Consider the following 23112-nt stretch of genomic DNA (forward strand, 5'->3'; position numbering starts at 1 on the left):
GGAGGTGAGCAGCTGATGACAGGAATTTTGGCTGTCACTCCTTTTTTTTTTGGTCTAATTTTCTATACATAAATTAAAATTTAGAAATATAAAGCTAGACATTTCTTAGCTTATCAGTTCCATAGAACTATAGGGTATATTTCACTTGTAGCTGAAATATACCTACAACAAAAATGATAAAACATATAACACTTACAATATATTCAAGATTGCATGTCTATTTGCAACCACTATCTATTCAATCATCAAAATGATACTGTTATATTATGATTATTATGACATCTTAAAACATTTAAACTTTGCTATAAGTCTGCAAAGAAGGAATGTTTGTTTTGATAAATATGTTTTCCCATGTTGCATTTAAGTAAAACAAAAGAAATATCCATTTGACCCCTCAGCAACAACTATAACCCGCCTCTGTAAAAACATCTCTATTTCTTTATTTCATGCAGAAGAAAGTTTTTTTCTTTTTTAACTGCAAAAATATAGATTCAGAAACAATATGGGATTAAACACCCAATAAGACAAGACAAGACAAAGCAAGATAAGATAAGATATTTATTTTATTGATCCCACATCCTGGAAGTGATGAATAAAAATGCAAATAAAATAGAAATAGAAATACAAAGCAATGCCCACTATATACACCTTTCACTTGCACAGATATATGGATAATTGTACAGGATAATCTTACACATATTGTAATACACACTGTGTGTCACATTATACTAGAGAAAAAGAGTATTAAAAAATATAATCTTGCCTTGAGACTGGGTTGCACACTATACAAGCAGGACATTCACAGGATAGTTTAACATAGATATATAATGGCACAAGATGATTGCACAGTAAACAGTCAGTAAACTGCACGAGTAGAAGGGGCATACTGTATGTGACATAAATATATGATGTAAATATAAAAATTATATGTATAATAATATATACAGTACAGATATAAATAATATAATAGTATGATTGATATAAGATAAAGATAAAAATATACATGTAACATGTATAGTGATATTGTATAATTTTGCAATACCAATATAATATATGATGCACATGTATAATGTGCATGTGTATATATAATAATATAATAAGTTTAAATGTGAATAAAATATTAATATAAGATGTAAGAATGTAAGATAATAAGTAACTTAAGTAAACGACATACAAAATATAAAAACTCAAGAATGAATGAATGAATTTGAAAGGGGTCCTGAGTTAAAAAAAAAAATAGATGATGATGATGATTATTATTATTATCATTAGTAGTAGTAGTAGTAGTAGTATTAACTGAGGAGAGACCGAAGATGTCTGAAGAGACGAGATGAATCCCTCCTTCCTACTTCCTTCCTCGCTGTCGTCTGCCGGTCGGTGAGGGGTGAACTATCTTGACACCTTGACGTCGCGGCGGCGCTTTAAGCTTTGGGCGGAGCCTGAATATTGAACTTGTTACTGTTGTCTGCAGTGATATCATAACACTGCAATATGAAGAGGCGCTCATATGACCGCCACCCGTCTCTATCCCTGCCGGGCTACAGGACACAGGTTAGTGCAGACACTGCTCACTTTACCTGATGCTCCCTCTTCATCTCTGCCGGGATGCTGATGTAATATTTTTTTTTTCCTGCCATAGCAGCAGTCTCGATCATTCTGTAATGTCGTCTAAAATGCTTACTTCCTCTACGGTGATGATTACACCTCCTGCATTTACAGGAAGCAAACTGTGGTCAATATTAACCATATGACTGAGTGATGTTGGGAGCTCGTGAAGGATGCAGGGCGAAGCTAAGCTAACCCTGACGTTGCTGTTTATTCATTCAGAGATGTCAGACACACCACCACCCATAGGGATGTGTCACGAGGTGCCGAAATTAGGCTTTTTGCAGGATGTGGTGAGATACATTCCTTTAGCATGATATGAACACAGTCTTATGTCATGTGTAAATACAGCTGTGCAGTGCTGAGAGCCAGGAAATATAGCATCTGATGCATTTTAAAAGCATCTTATCATAATATTATACTGAACATTATTATAGAAATATTAAATATTAAACTATTCAGCAGTGCAAACTGTACCTCACTTCTCAGCAATCTTGACCTCAAGACACACTGATTGCATCCACACTCCTACACACTAATTATATGGAGTGATTGACAGTTTAATTGAATTGGAAACCTGGCTCCATTACTGTGTCCTAGAGCTCGACCAATATAACAATAAACTGATATTATTAGCCTAATATCGGTAATGGCAGGATTCTTAATTCAGGTTTAAAATATACATATATTCCTCTCTATTTATGGAAATCTCTAATTGCATATAATTATTAGAAATGATGGTGAAAGTTCACAGTTTCATCGTCCTGATATCATCTTGGACAATAGTGTTTACTGTTAAACTGTAAAATATCTTGCCTCCATTACACGTCATTACATTCTCTTTCTTTTATATATCTTATTAATCTTTTGTTATGCTTTTTCAGGAATGATTGCAAAAATCAACAAGTAATATTCTGGTGTTTGCGATAATAGTGTTTTTTTAAAATTGAAATATTGTTATCATGTCAATAATACACATGTCATGTAAATAACCAAGATGTTCTTAAACATATTGTATAGTCCTAAATCTTGTCATTAATATGACGCGATAACTGTGTTGTAGGGATGAAAAGGTAATTGTTTCCTTCATATCAATTCATCGATCAATACCGATCCAATACCACATAATCAATTAACCTGAAACCTTGACTCTGCTGCTTAAGTAGCCATGTAATATATATCATCACAGCCTGGTTTAGTATTGACAATTTTTATTATTGTGATATTCGATATATTATTACATTTGTTCCATCTTGTCAGCAACCTTAAACCAAAAACTCAGAAACATTGATTACAACCACACTCATACACTAACTGTATGGATTTAATGACAGTTTAATTGAATTTGAAAATGTCTCAGTTTCTGTATTAAAGGGATAGTTCATCTAAAAAGGAAAATTAGTCATTATCTACTCAGCCTCATGCTGAATAAAGGTCAGGTTTAGTTTTTGTGGTGCACAAAACACTGCTGGAGTTTCACAGGAAAACTGTTACAGCATCTCTTAGACAGTTTAACAACAAGAAAATAACATAAAATGCCTCCATACTGCTCGTCTTTTGTAATCCAAGTCTCCTAAAGCCCAGATATGAGAAGCTGACTAAAAAAATGTTATTTACATCATGTTTTTAGCCTGAATCTTCGCTGTGGATCCTTAGCTTGGAGTCATGTTCACATGCATGTCTGAACTGGGTGTGTGTGGGGTAATGGTGTGTAAACGGCATGTTGGGGCTTTAGGAGACTTGGATTACGCTAGATGAGCAATATGGTGCCATTTTATTTATTTATTTTTGCATTTGAACACTTGTCACCCTTCACTTAAATTGTTTGGGAGATTCTGCAACACTGTCTTCCTGTGAAACTCATGACTGAATTAGTATTTTTTGGCGAACTCTACCTTTAAGTCTGTAGCTCACTTCTTTATGGGGTCATCATCATCATCATGTGGCTGCAGGTACAACTTTTACCCTCCCTCTGCCTGCACGTTTGTAAAATCAGCCACATTTTATGACTCGCTGTCTGGTGTAGGTGCTGTAACTGGGGCAAAGGGAAGAAGGCATGGGGAATAAAAGAAGGAGGAAGGATGCCAGCTGAGCCCCTCATCCGCCTGCAACTGCCACCGCTGCCAGCGTCAAACTAAAGAAACACAGAAAATGGCTCAGTCTGTGAGGAGGCCCGAGACTTCTCGAGGAGCCATGGACCACGAGCCGCAGAGGGACAAGACCAGGACCAGCTACTTCGGCAACGTCAAGACCAGGTCAGGCCTCTGAAATATGAGGATTACTGGAGAGCAAACAAAGGGGAAAGCTCTGAGCCGACATGTGACAAGTTTGGCTGGCAGATTTAAGCACGCTACAATTAGGTCTTTCATTATTCGATTGATTTTTATTTCAGAATGCTCATTTCCATCCGCTGTTTTCATCCGCTGTCACTGAAGGACTCAATCACAGATCATCATGTGGGTGAGAGCTGCTGCAGCGTGCTGCCAGGAACTCACTTCCATCCCTGTCCATCGCAGACGACTCCCACTCCCCTATAAATAACTCTGATCAGACTGGGAACGAACGCTGCTCTGTACATTCACACGTCAAACACTCCAAACAGTGATCACTTGAAGTCCTGCAATTAAAGGAAAAATACACCCTAAAATAGAAATCATTCATTTAATGAAATAAATCTGAAAGACCATGAGATATGGTCGAAAGCTACAAAAGCCAGTGCGTTAACCTTTGAACTTAGATTATTTTGTTATTGCTTTGTTATCTGGAATAATTAGTCGACTGACAGAAAATTAATTCGCTACAATTTTGATAATTAAGAAGTTGTTTCTCATGTCAATGCCAAAAAATACTGTGTTTTTTAATTGCGTGCATTATGCATAATGTGATAGTAAATTGAAAATCTTTGGTGTAACACTTTTATTTAAAGGGATGTGCATAAGTCTGTCATCACACTCTCATAACCACGCCATAACACCTGACATGAGCATGAAAGAGTCTTTATGAATTTTTATGACTGTCATTTGGCCAATTATGTTATTTTTAATGCAAAGTTGACATTGTTTGACAATTTGTCAAGCCAATAATGTCTCTGTTATGACAACTTGCCATTATCAAACATAAAGAAACCATTTCGCCTTAGTTTTGACACCGGCTGTCATGAGACCACAACATGACAACTGTCATAAACATTCATAAAGGCTCCGTCATGCTCATGACAGGGTTCCTGACATGGTTATGACAGTGAAATGCACGCCCTTTCAAATAAAGTGTTACCTTTTGACTTTTTGATAGACAAAATAAACCATAACAAAATAAGCATTTTGGGTGACCTGGTCAGTTCAGTTAGTAGAGCGTTCGTCCCATGTACTTAGACTGTGAGTCCTCTGCAGCGGCTGTGGGTTTGATGGTCCCATGGTCCTTTGCTGCATGTCATTTCCCTACTCTCTCTCCCTCTGCCCTCTGTCATTTCTTCAGCTGCCCTAAAAATTAAAGGCATAAAAGTCCTGAAAGTATATACAAAAAAATAAGCATTTTGAAGATTTGTGATGGCCATTTTCAGTATTTTCTGACTATTTGAATCAATAATCAATGAATTTAGAAAATAATCAGCATGTTAATAGATAACTAAAATAACTGGTAATACAAATTAGATGTAATCTCTTTTGTATTTGAATCCATTTGTGAGTTTGAACCTGCAGCAGAGATTGTGGAGATCATGTCATCAATAAAAAAAATCTCATATAGACAGTGAATAAAGCCAAAAATCCAATCATATAATCATCATGTGATTCCAGTGAAAATATGTTGTATATAATGATCATAATGGAATAAAGTGATATTTTATGATTTCCAGCTGTGAAATAAAAATCTATAAAATTCTTTGATTAGGTCACACACTCAGGTGGTTCAGTGTGTCAGTGAGCTAAAACTATAAACTGTGACCTGGTGACATCATTAACTTTCTTTAAGTGAGATTGTAAAGTTTATTTGTTTTGAACCTGTTGCAGCAGCGTTGTGAACAATCCAGGGATGTCTTGCTCATAGGGATGCACGATATTGGATTTTTGACAATATTTTCCAATTCATTTCTGCAGATTGCTGATATATGCACGTGTATTTTTCCTACCTAATTGTAGAGAACATCAATTTTCTCTTGTATTAGACTTAACATGTTATTCTGCCTACTCTTATCGCGATGGCCCTCTGTTTTGCTGGTGCCTATTTCTCTTTGTTCTTCACACAGTTGTGGCAATGATCGAGATGACAGCTCTTAATATGGGCAATTAAATTTGTAATGTTGAAGGAATGTGTTTTGGCTCCTCCTCGCTGGACGCTGAGAAATCATTGCAAATAGACAAAGTGAGAACGGAAAGAAAAAGAGCATGCAGTATGTTTGAAGGCAGAGTCAGTAGTATTTGTCCAAGCTGTTCTAAATGCATCAGTATATTAAATGCCAAGGTTTTGGGTCGGTGAAACATTTCAAGTGCAGCAAAACAATGAGACATTAAAAGGAAATGCAGGGCAGGGTCTCATATTCACACTTCTAATTTAAGTGCTGATTGAAATATGATGTGCAGATTGTTAAGATGATTTAATATTACAGTTATTGTCAGTGCATATATATTGTGATACTTCTTGTGCAGATGTGACTAAAATATAGCATAATGGTAAAGAAATCTGCATTTCTCTCTAATTTCTCATTTTATGCTACTTTTCTCTGCATTGCTCTCAGGCTCGGTTCGAAGCTCCCCCCCGGCGTCTCTCAGCCTCCACATTTCGCCAAGCGGCCCTGGGAGACTCAACCTCAGACCAGAGTGATGCTGGAGCCCACGGCCAGCGGCCAGCGTCAGAACCAGCCCATCGCGGGCCGGCCGCTCAACCACATCCCCCACATCAGAAACCCCAAGCTGCGGCAGTACTACCTGCAAGGTGCTCCTGTAGTTTGCATCAGCCGGCTGTTGGATAATTTACATTTTATACTCCTCACACCGAGCCTGTTGACAATCTCGCATCTTTGCATGAAGTCATTTTCATACAGAGAGAAATGGCAGCCTTATGAACTGTGGTGTATTAATCCTGTTAGGAAGCGGTGATGAGGCTCTGCTTCCTCACACTGCTGCTGTGCTCAGGATGTTTTGTCATCAGGCGAGACATAAGCTGATTTTTCTGTTGCTCACAGGGACTTCATGGGATCTGAACAATGCTGCAGTGAAGCAAGAGCATATGGGTGGACCGTCAGATGACAGCACAGGCAGCAGGGTGAGTCACATGTTTTTGTTTTTGACGTTTCAGGCATTATCGTACTTCTCGTGTGCATTGAGGAACTCGGCTGTGGGAACAGGTAAGAGAAGAAATGGGAAGTTGAACTGACTGATAAACGGTTTATTGCTGCATCTGTATATCATCTGGTTAGGTATGCTAGAGTAAGCACTCTGTGGCTGGTTACTGGTTATGCAATTTATGGTCTGAGAAGGGTTTGATAAAGAGTGTCCAACGTTCAGGGCGTCAGACCTGTTCTCTGTCACCATGGGAAAACAAAGACTGTTTCAGAGCCTCTACAACAAGTACAGCCGGAGGAATGCATACTCAGAAGTTTGTTCTAAGGTATTTATCAGCTGGGTTTTTGATTTTTCTTGCTGCCTGTGATAATTATCATGAATGTGCTAGTAATCATTAGTCAGAGCTCTACTCTGATTTGTTTGCCCTTTGCTTGGAAATTTGCCACATCATCCTCCTTCATCATCATCTTTTCTCCCCTTCTTCCTTTTTTTTTATTTTTCTGCTCATTTAAGTCATCACACATCTGCAGCTTCAGTTAGAAATTGATGCATTTCGACCATTTTAGTAACATTATATTACACATTTTTGAGCTAAATATATGACATATATGCACTTGCCAGTTTATTAGGTACAGCTGAGCTAAAACTAATGTGCTTTAACATGGCAGTGCTACAATTAATCGTCAGTTTTTGCTGAAAATGTTTTTCTTTTACCTTCTTGTATTTTGTGGTGCTGTTAAATTGTTAAAAACAATATATTGTTTGTTTGCTGACTTGCTGAAAACTTAGTTGGGCCTCGTGTGGAAGATGAACGATGTTGATGAATATTCATTGTACTGATTATGGGATTCTTTGTCTCAAAGTTGTGAGGATAACTGTAAGTTTGAGTGTAAAATCAATGGGACATTGTACTCAGAAACTGAACCGTCATCGAATTGTCATGGAATCAGCGACTGTTGTTTTTGTATAAAAGGCAAGACACAGTGAAAGACCTTCAGAGAAGACTGTGCTTGAGTCTTCTCTCCACGCTGCATGAAGTTAAGAGATTTGATTCATCACAGCGGCTTGGTAATTCTTCAGAGAACAAGCAACTCTCACTATTTGGACGAAGAATTTTTACAACACTAGTTAGCCTCCTCACGATGGCTCAGCAGAGGAGCTCTCATTTTGCTGTCTTTGTGAAAAGCTTGTTTGCTGAATTAATACTGCAATATGGACAAATAATTAACTATAAAGCAACAAATTTCTGTCTGTCTGTCTGTCTGTAAGTCGCCTGGCTTGTCTGTCGAGCTGAAGTGGAAGCACAGTTGGCAGTTTATTAGGTCCACCCAGCTAAAATGAACGCACTCTAACACATTAGGTCTGCAATCAAGAGTTATAGTCTAGTATAGAGGTGTTAAATCAACTTTATGTATTTTGTGGTGCTGTTAAATGGTATTGTGTTATTCTGAGAGGCAAAACATTACATTGTTTGCTAGCCAGCTAAAAAGTTAGTTAGGCTAGTTAGCCTACTCATGATGGGTCAGCAGAGAAACTCTAATTTTTCAGTCTGTGAGAAAAACTTGCTGGCCAAATTAATGGAACAACACGTACAAATAATGGAAGATTTTAAAAAGGACAGCAAGGAAATAAAAGACTGTTTTAATAGATCTGCTGGACAGAAAGAAAGAAGAGATGAATCATAAAATTTGATTGGTTTCAGTCTGTCTCAACATGATTTAAAGTTAAAGCATGATTTAATCAGGTTAAAAATGAATCCTTGTTGGTGCAAGTAGAGATTTTAGCTACACATCCTCATTTTTTCCTCTCAAGCAGCCTGTGTTCGTAGTGTCAGGAGTGCATGTTTAAAATTCAAAAGATGATGTTCATCCATATATATAGAAAATACACAAACACGCATAGTTTATCTGCATCCACAAGCTCGCTCCCACACAACAGCACACAGCTTTTCTGCGACCACATAATCTGTCAGGCAGCAGTAATCTAATTTAGGTCAGTGGATCCATCTGTCAGTGGATGACAGTTGTGGAACCGATGCTTCGCTCCCACTGTTTCTATTCTTCAGGCAATAATGTATATTATTAACAGATTTACATCCAATCTGGTTTGATTCACACATTTAGAGCTGATTTAGAGTGGAAGCACGCATTGGGTATTTAAGGGTGTAATTATACTAAACTAGAGGTTAGCAGAGCTCTTCAATATTGCATTTATTGTCCTGCACTTAAAAAAAAAGTTCTTTCACTGCAGCACAGCAAAAACATTTCTTAGAACAAATCTAAGATCTGAAGATGGTTACAAAATAAATTGAGTCATCTTACGCATGAATAAAGAATAACCCCTTGGGTGATCAGATCTGAGCTTCTTCTGCTTTTTGTGTTTTAGGGTCTCCCTGGGGACACAGTGTTCAGCGTCTCATCTCAGTTCAACAGTGTTGGTGCCTCCTCAGCAGAAGAGGGCAAAATGGGTCATCCTCCCTCCCGCTCCTCTTTGAATTTACAGTCCTCGTCTGCTGCCTTCATCCCCAGAGAAGTAAGGGTCAACTGTAAGCACACGATGGTGCCTGGCGCTTATTAAGTGTGTACATTATATGTGCTAAAGGGATAGTTTGGATTATTTCAAATGATGTTGTCTATACAGCCCTTTCTGATGAGAAACTGACGTTATATAAGTCAAATACCACTTCAACCAAACTCCATCAGCAAAATTAGTAATTTTACCTCGCAGAACACAGGAGTTGCTGGTCTACTGCTGTCTCAATTGGTTAGTTAGTTTGTGTTATTGTGTGACTTTGGTGAATCCAAACTAACCATTTAAAACACAGAAAGTCAGACAACAATACAAACAAACTAACAGATTGAGGCAGCAGTAGAACACCAACTCCTGTGTCCTGTGGGGTAAAAATACTGTTTTTGTCAATGCAGTTTGGTGGTTTTGGAGAAAGTTTCTCATTGAAAAAAACCTGTCTGATGGCAAGGTAAGCGAGGAAAATATTCTAAATATAGCTTAGGCTTAAACTGATATTGATTTTTTTATAGATGGATATTGTTTTAGGTGGCTTAAATGCATTTTGCTGCTGACAATGTCCACTGCAGTATATTGCTTAGCTTCCTACACCGGTACTCCTGCTGCTGTTCCAAACTGGGGATGTACCTCATACAGATCTACTCAAAAAAAATCTGAACTATCCCTTTAAAAGATGGAAATGACACTGGTTGCTTTGCCTGCTATTACTGAGTGAATTTGAAATGCAAAATAAGATCTTTCCCCTTTCCCCGCATTTACTGTGGCTGTAACACTCATCCACCACCCTCATATCTGTGTCACATGGAGCAGAGATGTGACTACAAACAACAAGAACAGGGGGAAATGCAGGCGTGTGGAAAGAGGAAGTAGTAACTGGTGTCACTAGTTTAGATCTATTTCAATGTCAGAGCTATTCTTATCATGGCTTCCATTCTGAAGCAGCTGGTCGTCCCGAAGGGGAAAAACACTCCCACCGGTCAGGGGTCGTCTCAGCCAGGACCGGACTCTAAAGACTCCAATCTAAACCTGAAGAGAGAGGTGGAGGCCGATCCAGACTCTTTGGATACTCTTGCTGTTCATCCACAGTCCCCCTCACCAGAGGCCGAATATGACAAACTACTGGTGAGTAGGAAAAATAACAACCTTTACTGCGTGCTATCCAATTTGGGAAACACTTATTCTGCATTATTTTTAAAGAAGTGAACAGCAGACTAACTTAAGTACCGTTTTGAGGTACTTTAATTGAGTATTTCCATTTTATGCTACTTAAAAATCACTACATTTGTCTCACAGCTCTACTGTTCCACGTCAGAGAAGTAAAAAAGGAGAAGGCTTTTTCCTGGCTCAGTGCAAACCCTCATGAACCTGGTCAGGAAGCCACCTAGTGGAATGAAGCTGAAGGTTCGCGTCAGGAGATTACAGAAATATGAGGGCAGTTTTCTAGCATGGCTTTGTACACGGAAAAATACAAATGCAGTCGAGTACATCAACTTAGTGAGGGCCAGTTTACCAAAATCATAAAGTGTACAATGATGAGTGTGGGAGCCACAGTTGATTATAATTTTACTTTGATACTTTTGGTACATTTTGCTGATGATACTTTTGTACTTTTACTCAAACAAGATTTTAAATGTAGGATTTCTACCTGAAAAACAGTATTTTGAAAGTGTGATATTAGAACTTCTACTTCAGTAAAGGATCTGTGTATTTCTTCCACCACTGGTGAAGAAGGATAAAGAATAAGTCCTGGGTTAAATAATATTTTGACCCTTTGACACAACAGGTCAAAGTATAACTTTGAGCTAAGTGTTTGCCAAACAGCAATTTTAAGACCTCATGCAACATTTAAGCATTTTATTACCTGCAGGCACCAAGATTAAACCCTGTGCTGAGTTAAATGAAATAAGTATCATAAAAAGACAGATTGTATACAGTATTGACAGTGCCTGGTGTTTGCTGTAGTGCATTCAGATGTGGGTAGAGGTGGTGCAGGTGCTCTACAGCCGATAAAATAATGAACTATACAAAAAGAAAGAAATAGAAAAAGATAGAAACATCTTTGTATTTAAACAGATTGTGTGACATCAGTGTCTGTTCATCTTAATGTGCTCATCGTGCATTTTTTTTTCCCAGTTATTAGACAGATATGAGCTGTGATAAAGAAAAATGAGTCAGGAACATTTTATAATGGATCAAATGAACAGGACATGTTGCTGTGGAAACGAGCACCAAAACAAGACATGGTCTTCAAAACATGACAGCGCTGAGTGAGGAGACAACAAAACATTATTATGTGGTATTTGGAGAAGAAGTCTTTGTGTTTGCAAAATTACGTCAACGAGCAAGAATCTGACAATTGAAAATGCTACGTTAAGGACTATGTGTTCAAAAATATGATGAACTTCACATAGATTTAGATTTTGGCATGAAATAGTGGAGCTCTTTATGAATGGAGACAAATGTGAAAATTATATAGACGCAGAAAATTTATTCTTTTTATCAGCTATAGTTGCTTTGTTTGTGTTTTCCGCTTTTACTAACAGCTGCAGCGATCAATTATTGTCATTGTTGATTAATCTGCCAGTCATTATTGTCATATGGAGTATTTTATTCCATTGTATTTTTGTTTTATTTTAAACAACTAATTTTTATTTCCCTCATTTCAGTCCTGAAATGTTTCCTGGTTCGACGATGTTTTAAATTGCTTGTTTTGTTTGCCTGACAGTCCCAAACCAAAATCTATTCTGTTTACTACAAAAAAAATCAGTAAATTTGAATTTTTGCTTTTAAAATGGCTTTTAAAATTGTTATTCAGTTGTGTAGATCCTTAAAAAGATCTGAAATCCAATAGTTTGAATTTTATACATGCATTTTTTATAATATGTGTGCCTATATATTGTCTTGCTTAATGTGGTTTTGGTAAAAATCTGTATTGATCATGCTGTAAGAGCTACAACATGAGACCAGCATGGAACCAATAACCACTAATGACCTTCAAGTGGAGAAGACAAGATGTCTAACATGTTTGGATTGGCAGTTTCATTAAGAGATTAAATAATATTATTTAAGTAATATGAGATGAATTAACTGAATTAACATGCAACTATGAACCTTAAATAGTTCTTAAATTGCATTCATAATGGTTTTTAGTCATTAATTTAACTTGTTGAAACCTGTGGAAACTCTGATTTTGTTGTGGACCAATCATTTCAGTTCTTATTTTATCACATGTGGTTGTGGACACTGATACACTATGTGATGCTGACAGGATGTGGAGGCGGTGCCGATGCCTGACGGACAGCTCTGCTTATTGGCTCTGCCTCCAGAGTGCTGTCAGGGGGAGGGACCAGAGGCCATGCAGTACCTCAAACTCTTCTGTCGCTATATCACAGACCGCAAGGTGGGTGTCAACAGCACTTAGCTCTCAGCTTTCTACACCTATGGACATCTGTAGACTGACACGAACATGTCCCGTCCCTCTCTGTCAGGGTGTGGTTTCAGGCATCCTGCTGGTGACGTCTAATAAGATCTTCTTTGACCCGTGTAAGACACATCCGCTGGTGAAGGAACATGGCTGCGAGGAATACCTGCTGTCCTGCTCCGTGGACAATCTGGCGTCTGTCTCCTTCTTCTCCGACATCTCACACGTTCACTTCAGTACATCCCAGCAGAGGTCAGCAATGATTCACTGCTCCAAAACACACAAACAGACAGACACACACACAGATTGCATGAAAAGTAAATACATGTTTTTTGTTAATCTCTTTTTAGGAAAAAAGGAAAGACATTTTTCCAGAAGCTGAAAAGCGCCAAAAAGCGACCAGGCAGCGTCCCCCACCAGAGGAAGGAGCCGGCCCCAGCGGTTCTGGAGTCTGTGGCTCCGTCAGAGCTGTCCAATCTGGCTGTGAGCCTCACCAAGGAGGTTTCTGGGGAGGAAGAAGAGGAGGAGACAGAGAGCAGAGATATGGCAGAGGCTGAGGGGGAACTCGACAGCAGCCCGATAGAGGTGCTGTCAGAGGCGCCTGTCGGTGTCCTGGGCGTAGGCGTCCTGAGCAGTGCTGCCACCTTCTGCTGTGGAGGCCAAGAAGCTGCGAGTAAGCTGCTGCACGCTGATGAGACAGAGAGGACGTCTGTGAAGAATCAGGCTGCAGGTATAAATGTGAAGTTATGATCTGTCTGAGAAATGGTTTGTTTTCTTGCTTTTATTTTCTTCACCACACTTCAACTCTCGTTTCCTCTCAGTGCCTCGGAGGTCGTCAGGTGGCAGTCCCGGGAGTCTGATGTTTGTGCGGCTGCGGGTTCAGCCCTCTGCAGGAAAGAAGAAGGGTGTGGGAGGCCTTCAGCTGGGCTCAGCCAAAACTTTACCCAGAAGGGACGCCTGGCTCGCCCTGTCACAAGACAGGTACAGTAACTAATGGCAGAGACAGAGACAAGAGACAGAATTTAGAAAATAAATCCTCTCAACCTTGTCAGAGGAGCCACATATTGTGAATCTCAATTTCTCAAGTTTGAGATGCTGTATAACATCGCTCAGCCTCTGATTCCAGCTCAGTGGATGAGAAATCTTCTACTGGAGGAGGATCAATCTTTGTGATAACAAAGTGACACATTTAATTATTTTGAGATTAGCTCCACAGGGCACAGAGATCATTAATGTTCTCTCCTGGTATGCCAAAAATAGCTATCATAGGATCTGGATGAATTACCTTTTTGAAAATTTCTGACAGTGTTTTAAAGGTTGAACTCCAGAGACTGTGCAGATTAAGACAGCCAACAAATACATATCTTGTGAATGTGTAAACATCTCCGTGAGACTTTCAGACAACCAGACATGTACCATAACGGCATGTCTGCTCCTGTCTGCACATCCATCTGTCTCACCTCCTGTCTTCCTCCCCCTCTCTGTATGTCACTGATCTTCACACACACATACACACACACACACACACACACACACACACACATATATATATATATGCAGTATATGAACAGCAGTTAAACAAACTGACTCTATGACAGCTGTCATAAAAACATCAGGCTATAGACTCTACATCATTATCAGCACCCAGTACTGAGACTGGATCTGATTGGTTCCAACTATAATACTAAAGTAATGGTAATTGTTATTTTTAATTCATTGTATGTTCATCTTATTTGTTAAACTACTGGCTGATCCAAAAGTTGAAAGAGAGCCCCAGCCACACTGATCACTGATACACATGTAAAACACAGTCTGTTTATATTGCAGTATCACTGGTGCACGATGTTGGATATAAACCAGTGCGTTTCTGTTCTTGTTGACACATCTGGACTGGTGTTTTTCAGTGGAACAGGCTGCAGGATGCGCTCATGTTTTCTCTGTCATTTGCTTTTTGATTTGATACTAAGTTGTGTTCACTGTAATGACCAGGGAATCAATGTGTTGTTGGTCAAAACATCATCTGTGGTGCATGAGTCCTTACGCTGCCCTCATTTCACACATCAACAACCCTGATCATCAGTGCTTTATTTTAATTTGTGTTATATATTTACCTTGATGAAAGAACATAGTGATACATTTAATTTTGGTTCTGGTTGACAGAGGCACACACAACTCAGAACAAAACATCTTTCAGTGGACATTATTGAGTTTAGCCTCTTTTCACTTTGCTCTATAGTTAACTTCTGTTGTACAAATTCAAATTCGGAGAGGCTTCATTGGCATGAAAAACAGATCTTTACATTGCAGAAGCAAGTGTGCAATAAAAACAAAAGAAAAATGTACATAAACTGAAGAATTGTGATATTTTAAGCAATATATGAGCCTTCATATAAAGATTAATATCTTATAATAGAAGAAAACTATAGTTTCAAAGATCTATACAACTTTTAAGGCTTGTAATGCAGTCTATTAGAAACAGATGATGAATAATACTTGCGTTTCATCTGCTGTCTTGGGTCTGAGAGAGGTGTAGTGCACTTTCAGTCAAGGACCTGATTAATTATTTGCATCCTCTGACACTGCATAAAAATCTTTGGTGCTTTTTTATCTTCCAGCCTGGTAAAATATTACACACAGATTCTGAGTTTAAAGTTTCTCTGTTGGAGCAAAAACAGCGCCTGTCCTCTGGAATTCTGTGGTCAAAGGAAATTGTACAAATTTCCTCTGGCTACACAGAACATTTTGCTCTGTCGTGTCAGGGGGGAATGTTGAGTTTTCAGTTTTTGCTGCTCACTGTGGAGAACATTAGCATTACTGGGCACGATACATTTTATTGTACTATGGTTGTTCCTTCATTGCACAGGTATCTGTCTATAAGCTAAGAAAAGTGTGTCCTGACACCTACATTCAGCTAAACATATTTATTTTTATATGTGCAAAACATATAACTTTAAATTCAGATATTTTTAATTCACAAGTATGAATGAAAAAACACAATTTTACTCATTTTCCAAAAATGCCCTTGTTCTGTCTCTGTGTCTTTCAGCCTGTCCCCCCTTTATTCAGATATTTTCTAGACCTGCTCCTGGCTGAGATGTCCTCACTTTTAGTCCATTTGTCAAGTTCCAAAATCGGGATTCTACTTTTCCCATAATGCAACTGAGGGGCATCTTTTATGGGACTTTCTCTGCCCCCTAAACACCAACGTTATTCAAACACAGCCACTTTGGAAAGACATACGACTGTTTTCATGGGCTGTGTGGTACTCAACTGAACTGTCTCCTCTTCAGCCTCATTTTAACATATTCCATCTACCTGCGATGCTCAAACTGGTTAATTCGGTTAAATATTGATTTTCCCTGTTTACTCTCATCACTCAGTGAACATTATCAAAACATTATCATCTTCACCACAGTGAAGTACAAAGGTAGCTCTCCATCCAAACATTAACAGTGTTGGTTGGAAGTATTCGTCAGTCACGGCATTCTAACCTCTCAGCAGCAGACCATTGCTATTGGACACAGTCGTACTTGACCAATCAGAATCAAGTATTTAACAAACCTGTATGGTAAGGGATAATGAATGAGCAGGTCATTATTGCAAATTATTGCATGACTTTGTAAAATATTTGAGTCTGATTGATCAATTACAGCAGATTTTGATTACTTTATTTTTGATGTTATATTTTGTTGTTTTGGTCACGTTTTTTTCCACAGGGGCCACAAAAATCAACACATTATGAAAGTTCCTTTGCAGCTTTAAATAAAAGATCTGAATACTTCTTCCAGCACTGATATATAAATATTACAGCCTATCAACCAATTCCTCACTAACTGTGTGATCCTGTTTAAAGTTTTTAAGAAGAAAATATTCTTGTAAAGCTTTACGAGGTTGGTGAGGTGAAGGAAACTTAATTAGAACATCCCACTAACTGCGGGATAACTGAACGTGTTTCTGCAAGTCTTAACTTTCCTTTACAAAAGCTGCTGATTCCAACTTTTCATCCTCAGTTAAAGCAGAATGACTGATTTGATTTATTCTTAAAGGCTTGAGTTACATTCAGAAGTCTCCTCCTGGTAAAGTCTCTTCTTGCCATGTTTATGCAGCTGTCGGGTTTGTTTGTCATTTCAACACTGAGTGACTGCTTTTCTTTTCTTTCCTTTTCCCCCCTCAGCTCAGACGAGCTGTATGCCTACCTGACACACTGCCGACCAGACCTGTGCATACTTGAGGGAGGGGAGGAGGAGGGGGAGGCGGAGCGAGACGAAGAGGAGTTTGTGCTCATCGAAGACAAAGAGGAAGGGGAGGAGGAAGATGAAGAGGAGGATGAAGAAGAGGAAGAGGTGTTCCAGAGGCACCGCAGCTCAGGAGACGACTGGGAGGTGAGAGCGTGGAGGGTAAACAACAAGAACAACAAGAAAAAATGGGTTATCACGCCTGTTGATGTTCTGGAATAAATGGATTTAATGTGTTTTGTTTTGACTGTTTTTGGTCAGATGGTGTTGATGGAAGAGAGCGGGGACAAACCGACCCTGGTCGTCGACAGGGACCCTGAAGGACTCAGTAATATTGTAGAGAGCAGCCAAATTTTAGAAGCTTCCCATGTCAGAGAGGTGAGTGACACACAGAGTACACAGAGAACATTTATGATATTTCTGCTTTTTTTTTTTACATCTGCTTATTGATTTTGAAGAGTACTGTAGAAATACAGCAGAAAAAAGCAGCAAATGCACCAGAAAAAGCACAGATTGAAAGGAAAAAAGGCCTTCATGGTGACACAAAAGAAATGTTTTTGACCTACGACACTATTAAAAAATTCACCTTTTAGACTAGTAACCATTCCCTTTAATCAGACTGATGACAGGTTCCATCTCTTTTTAATGTGTAAGGGATAATGTACAGTGAACAAGTCATTATTGCAAAATAAACCCTGACGGGGTGATGCAGGATCTTGAATCACCCTCACGGGGTTTATTTCACAATAATGACCTGCCCATTATCCTGCTTGTTACATTATGTACCAAAAAAAATAACATACATAACAACAGTCTGTTATACAGAAATAACAGACTTTAGAATACTGCAACTGACCGATCAGAACTGAATGATTAATGAAGCCATGTAATAAAGATAATCTAATTTTCTCTAGATATAATGAACACATTTTCTAAATCCTTCAGCCATATATGTATCAAATATTGGTGGCTTCTCAGATTTCCAGTGTTGTTGCAGCATTTTTCTGGCTCGCAGGTTTAAAAAAAAAAACTGTTAATAATAAATTCTAAAATAATGTCACCAAGAACTGTGTCTGTAAAAAGGGCTAATTGTTATTTCATTTGGACTTTGAGACTTTAGTAATGTGTAAATCGGTTGCTTGGATACTGCTGTATTGCTGCCTAATCAAAAGCAATAAATTTTGTAAACAGAAGCCTTCAACTGTTTGCATCCTTATTAAAATATCAGTCAGATATGTAGCAGTTTTCTGTTTTTTTCCAATTTAAAATATATATATGATGTATATATTTGAAAGGGGACTTTGTGATATGTGAGTTTGGGTTATATAAATAAAGTTGACTTTACTTGACCATAATTGATATTATCTGTTAGCTGTTGCTTTGAGTGCATTCATATGCACTCTAGTATTCTGGTTATGATTGGGTCTTTGGAATATTGTGGACATGTTTTTTTTGCATATTTTTGAGAAACCCAAATATACTACCACTCCAACAGGAACTAGGACACTGGGGCATGTAGTTTTCTGAACTGTCTGATAGTGGCTGAGATGGTGAGAAATCAAAAGACACCTGCAGGCAGACGTATAGAAACATGGATGATGTTCTTCATGTTCCATGTAAGAGCCATATCCCGAATTAGATCAAAACCAGGAAACTAATGCACATGTGAACTCTCTCTTTGACTTTATACAGTTTAAATATTAGCAAGCTAGTTTTGTTTTGTCAGTTGGTTCAGTAAGCCATTCAACACTAAGCTACACCTGGCAGTTAGGAGGTGTAAATATTTAACAAGTTTGTTTAAATTAGAAGATAAGTTAATCTCCGTTTAGTAAAAACTGCACTCAGTTAAATTCAGAGGAGCTGGTGCGACCGGCTCGTTCAGTATTCCTCAGAGCGCTCAGATGGTACCTGTGCCCTGCGTGCCTCGCATTCAGATGTCACCATCTGGTTCTGGTCATACTCATGCCCCTTACCTTCTTACCTTTCTTAACTGTTTCTTCCCTCTCTTTAATCTCCTCTCAGCTGTGTAAGGAGCTTCCCCCCAGGACAGTCGCCCACAGCTGGCAGCTCACTTATAGCACGTCCCGTCACGGTGCCAGCCTCAAGTCCCTCTACAGGAAACTCAGTGCCACAGACTCTCCTGTGCTTATTGTCATCAAGGACGCACTTGATGAGGTACAACACACTGGCAGCACTTCAATACAGGTCCTAAATTTCATGATAAACAGGCGGTAATCAGCAAGTACTGTTTTCATATAGTGGATGGTAATTACCAACCAACACATTTGAAATTTCCTAGAAATTACCCAAAGATAACCCACAAATTCCTTGGGTAAGTATGCAATAAAAGCAACATATTTTAATTTCTCAGAATTTACCCGGCAAATTACCCCCAAATTCTATGGCAAGTATGTGATGATTAGCAAGTGGTAATTACCATTTCACATACATGAACTTTGTTTGAAACTGACTGCAAATTTAACCCAAATTTCATCTTAAGTATATAATAATTTGTAAGTATCATAGCTGAAATTTGGGGATAATTATCACATACTTAACCATGACATTCAGGGGTAATTTGGAGGTAATTTATGGGTAATTTCTAAGAAATATCAAATATTTTCAATATATTACCACCTATTTGCCATGAACTTGAAAACTGAACTTTCTAAATTGAAGCAATACCAACACACTGCATATTATCCCTAATATTAGTTATATATGTTGTAATGTCTTTTATTTTTGTCTCTCTTGTGACTTTCCTTCGTCAGATATTCGGGGCCTTCCTCTCTCACCCTCTGAAGCTCAGTGAAACGTTTTACGGCACAGGAGAAACTTTCCTCTTCATGTTGCATCCTCGCTTCAAGGTACATCCGTCCCCAGAGCGATGCTGGCGTTCTGTTGGTTCAGCCAATTTGTAACATATCTGCATAAAGTGATGTGCAAATTGATGAGGTGCACTGAACATCACAAATTTTCCATTTTGTGGAAGGTCAACACGTCGGGAAGACTTTAATTAATTCCCTTAATTTGCTTTAATTAAGTCGCTGGGATGTGGGTATTGATTGCTGAATTGATGGTACTAAAAACTGAGCAAGTCCCGTGTTTCAGAGGTGTGGTGACTTTTTAATTTTCTCTGCAGTGCTTCAGATGGACTGGAGAGAACTCCTTTTTTATTAAAGGAGACTTGGACTCCTTTGCCATTGGTGGTGGCAGGTAATGCTTTTTTCTTTTCTTTTTTTTTACCACTTTCTCTTTTGAAGTCAATTTTATGTTCCCTCCAGTGAGCACTGACTGGGATTTCAACACTGATTTCTAGTTAAGAAGTGTCTGTTATTGGTCTTTTCTTCCTCTTTTAATCGGTTGTAACAGTTTTTAATCATTTTGATCATTTCCTCAGAAGTAGGTCGAAATCACAAATCACAGGAGTTGTTAAAGATGAAATGTGTGTTGAAATTCCATTTTAAATTAAGTATTGTTGTGCTGAAGAGATGTCCTGGCCTACACATCATATTCTAAAAACTAAAAAAAAATGTCTTAATTTGGTAAAGTTCCCTGAAAAAATCAAACCATAATCAATTTAATATGGTTTTCAATTACATTAGAATAATGATGTAAGAACCATCATTGCCTCTAATATAAGATAAGTTAAACATTTATTCATCCCCGGAGGGAAATTCATGTGTCATAGCAGCAACAGCAATGAGAATGAAACACAGGTAAGGAACCATTAAAGAGAGAAGTATAAGAACAATACAATAAGTAGAACAGAATAATAGTAATAATACGAATAAGAATATAAATCACATTGCAATTGCAATATCAGTCAAAATAATTGACAAGACAAGCTTGGACTACTCTGAAGGTATGTGCATCAGGACTTGCAGTATTGGGAGAAGTTAGTCTTCAGGCCAAGATGGTTTGAAATGACAATAGTTATTGTTGTTTCTATCTATCTATCTATTATTTGCACATTGTTGAGGATGAAACATTGCAACACAACTGCAAAGCCTAGTGACATATGGTCTAAATGTGAACTTTTACTTTTGAAAAAAGTATTTTCAATGGAAAAATGCTCACTGGGCTGTTCTGTCTGAAATCTATTCAGCTATGTCAAAAAACACATTTCTTATTCTTTACTACTCTTTGTGTCCTTGTCCTTGCAGTGGTCACTTTGGTCTGTGGGTGGATGAGAACTTGTACCTGGGTCGCAGCAGCCCCTGCTACACCTTCAATAACTGCTGCCTCTCAGAAACCGACGACTTCCGAGTGATGGAGCTGGAGGTGTGGACGTTCAGCTGAAGAGGCCAAGTGACCGCAGATGAAGTTTCTCTTTGTCTCACCTCGTCCCTGCTGATCAGCTTTATCAAGACGGCATTTATCACTGAGCAAAAACAAACACAGTCGCTCTTTCATTTCATGGTAACATCCATGTAAAAAAAAAAATCAACCACAAACTGCTGGATCTGTCCGTGTGATTAAGTGCTGTGGAATCCAGTGAACTGAATGAACCAAACAAGGCTGATCTGGAGCAGCTCGGTGTCTCAGAGTGGAGGACTGTGTCATGGTTGACTCATTCCTTTGGGTTTGGCAACCAGAAACTGAACCCAGTAGAGCTGAACTGTTATGAAACTGGATTCTCTGAGTCCTTATTTTTCAATGGAGTGGGTTACAAGTATCAGAAACAGCACTTTGCTCTCTATGTGAATCAATAACTTAATGATATCTCATCATTTATCATGTGAACATGATGGTACAACTGTCTTCAGAGGTAATGCATGTCCCCCTTTTATATAACTGTGTTCAGTTGAAAGGGTAATTTGGATTATTTGAGGTGGGGTTGTATGAGGTATTTATCCATAGTCAGTATATTACCGACAGTAGATGGAGTTTGGAGAAGCTGCAAGAATACCAGACTAGGAAGCTAATCAGTGTCCTGCTGTGGGCAGGGTCAGCAGCAAAATGTGTTAGCCACCTAAAAATCAGTTCAAGTGTATGCTATATTTAGAATTTTTCACCACTTTACTTTGCTGTCAGACAGCAATTTTGACAGTGAAACCATTGTTACATAAGCTAAGTATTGCTCTCACTCACTCAACCAGACTCCACTGGTAAAAACAGTCATTTTACCGTGCAGAAAAAATGGGAGTTGCTGGTTTACCGCTGCCTTGATCGGTTAGTTCGTTTGTGTTATTGTGTAACTTTGGTGTTTTAAAAGGTTAGTTCAAGTTCACCACAATGACCAGCACAAACCAACAGACATCAGTAGACCAGCAACTCACAGGTTCTGTGTGGTAAAATGACTGATTTTACCAATGGAGTTTGGTTGAGCGAGAAAGAGTGCTATTTGGCTTATATAATGGCAGTTTCCCATCAACGTAAAATAGTTAAGAAATTCTAAAAATAGCAGATAGTATACTTAAACTCATATTAATTATTTTAGGTGGGCCTTTTAAAGGTGGCTAAAATATTTTAAAATATTTTTCACAGCTGACCCAATTTGCAGTCTTACATTGCTTAGCTCCTGTGCTGGTACTCCTCTCTGCCTCCTCATACTGGTCACGTGTCAACCACCATCTACTATGATGATTATCAATAAGTACATCATACAACCCCACTTCAAATAATTCAAACTCTTCCTTTAACACTGGACATTTGAAACACTCTTATTATGAAAAGATTTCTTGACTGAAAACTGCACGTGCACAACCCGCAGTCGCACAAATACAAGCTCTGTTTATCAGACACCAATCATATTTATGGGTTTTCATCAATTAATGTCAAAGGAGCAGAAATGAATCGTGAAAATAATCCTGTAAGAACACGTGAAGCTCTAAAAGTGTCTCAACTGAAGAACATCTGTACTTGCAATGGATCTCATTCATGACTGTTCTTTTCATCTCAAGTGCTGACGCGCACACCACTGTGGCTTCTGATCATGAAAGGAAAAGCTCAAGAAGTACTTCAGATTAATGCAGTTTTGTCATTCAATTGTATCTGTTACATGCTCACACTTAAACAGCCCCAATCTACTTTGCTTACATTG

General features: G+C 38.4%; 1 protein-coding gene across 1 annotated transcript; it reads left to right on the plus strand.

Moving 5' to 3' along the window:
* Nucleotides 1-1401: 1401 nt before the first annotated feature.
* LOC146310817 (nuclear receptor coactivator 7) lies at nt 1402-23099 on the plus strand. Its single transcript, XM_084742694.1, has 16 exons — nt 1402-1551; nt 3632-3860; nt 6338-6534; nt 6785-6864; nt 9270-9416; nt 10350-10532; nt 12679-12810; nt 12899-13083; nt 13182-13561; nt 13653-13812; nt 17006-17213; nt 17328-17444; nt 19089-19241; nt 19838-19933; nt 20209-20282; nt 21233-23099. Exons 2-16 carry the CDS (start codon nt 3757-3759, stop codon nt 21366-21368), a joined length of 2352 nt encoding a protein of 783 aa, XP_084598820.1. The 5' UTR covers nt 1402-1551; nt 3632-3756; the 3' UTR covers nt 21369-23099.
* Nucleotides 23100-23112: the final 13 nt, after the last annotated feature.

Source organism: Lutjanus erythropterus, chromosome 18 (genome assembly GCF_056507025.1).
Source record: "Lutjanus erythropterus isolate fLutEry1 chromosome 18, fLutEry1.hap2, whole genome shotgun sequence".
In the NCBI taxonomy this organism is placed as follows: Eukaryota; Metazoa; Chordata; class Actinopteri; order Lutjaniformes; family Lutjanidae; genus Lutjanus; species Lutjanus erythropterus.

What these genes read in the sequence shown, in the direction of transcription:
- LOC146310817 (XM_084742694.1), top strand. Translation starts at nt 3,757, where the DNA reads ATGGCTCAGTCTGTGAGGAGGCCCGAGACTTCTCGAGGAGCCATGGAC. An exon ending in GCTCAGGAGACGACTGGGAG is followed by an intron (nt 17,214 to 17,327) that starts GTGAGAGCGTGG and finishes GTTTTTGGTCAG; the next exon opens with ATGGTGTTGATGGAAGAGAG. An exon ending in TGTTGCATCCTCGCTTCAAG is followed by an intron (nt 19,934 to 20,208) that starts GTACATCCGTCC and finishes TTTTCTCTGCAG; the next exon opens with TGCTTCAGATGGACTGGAGA.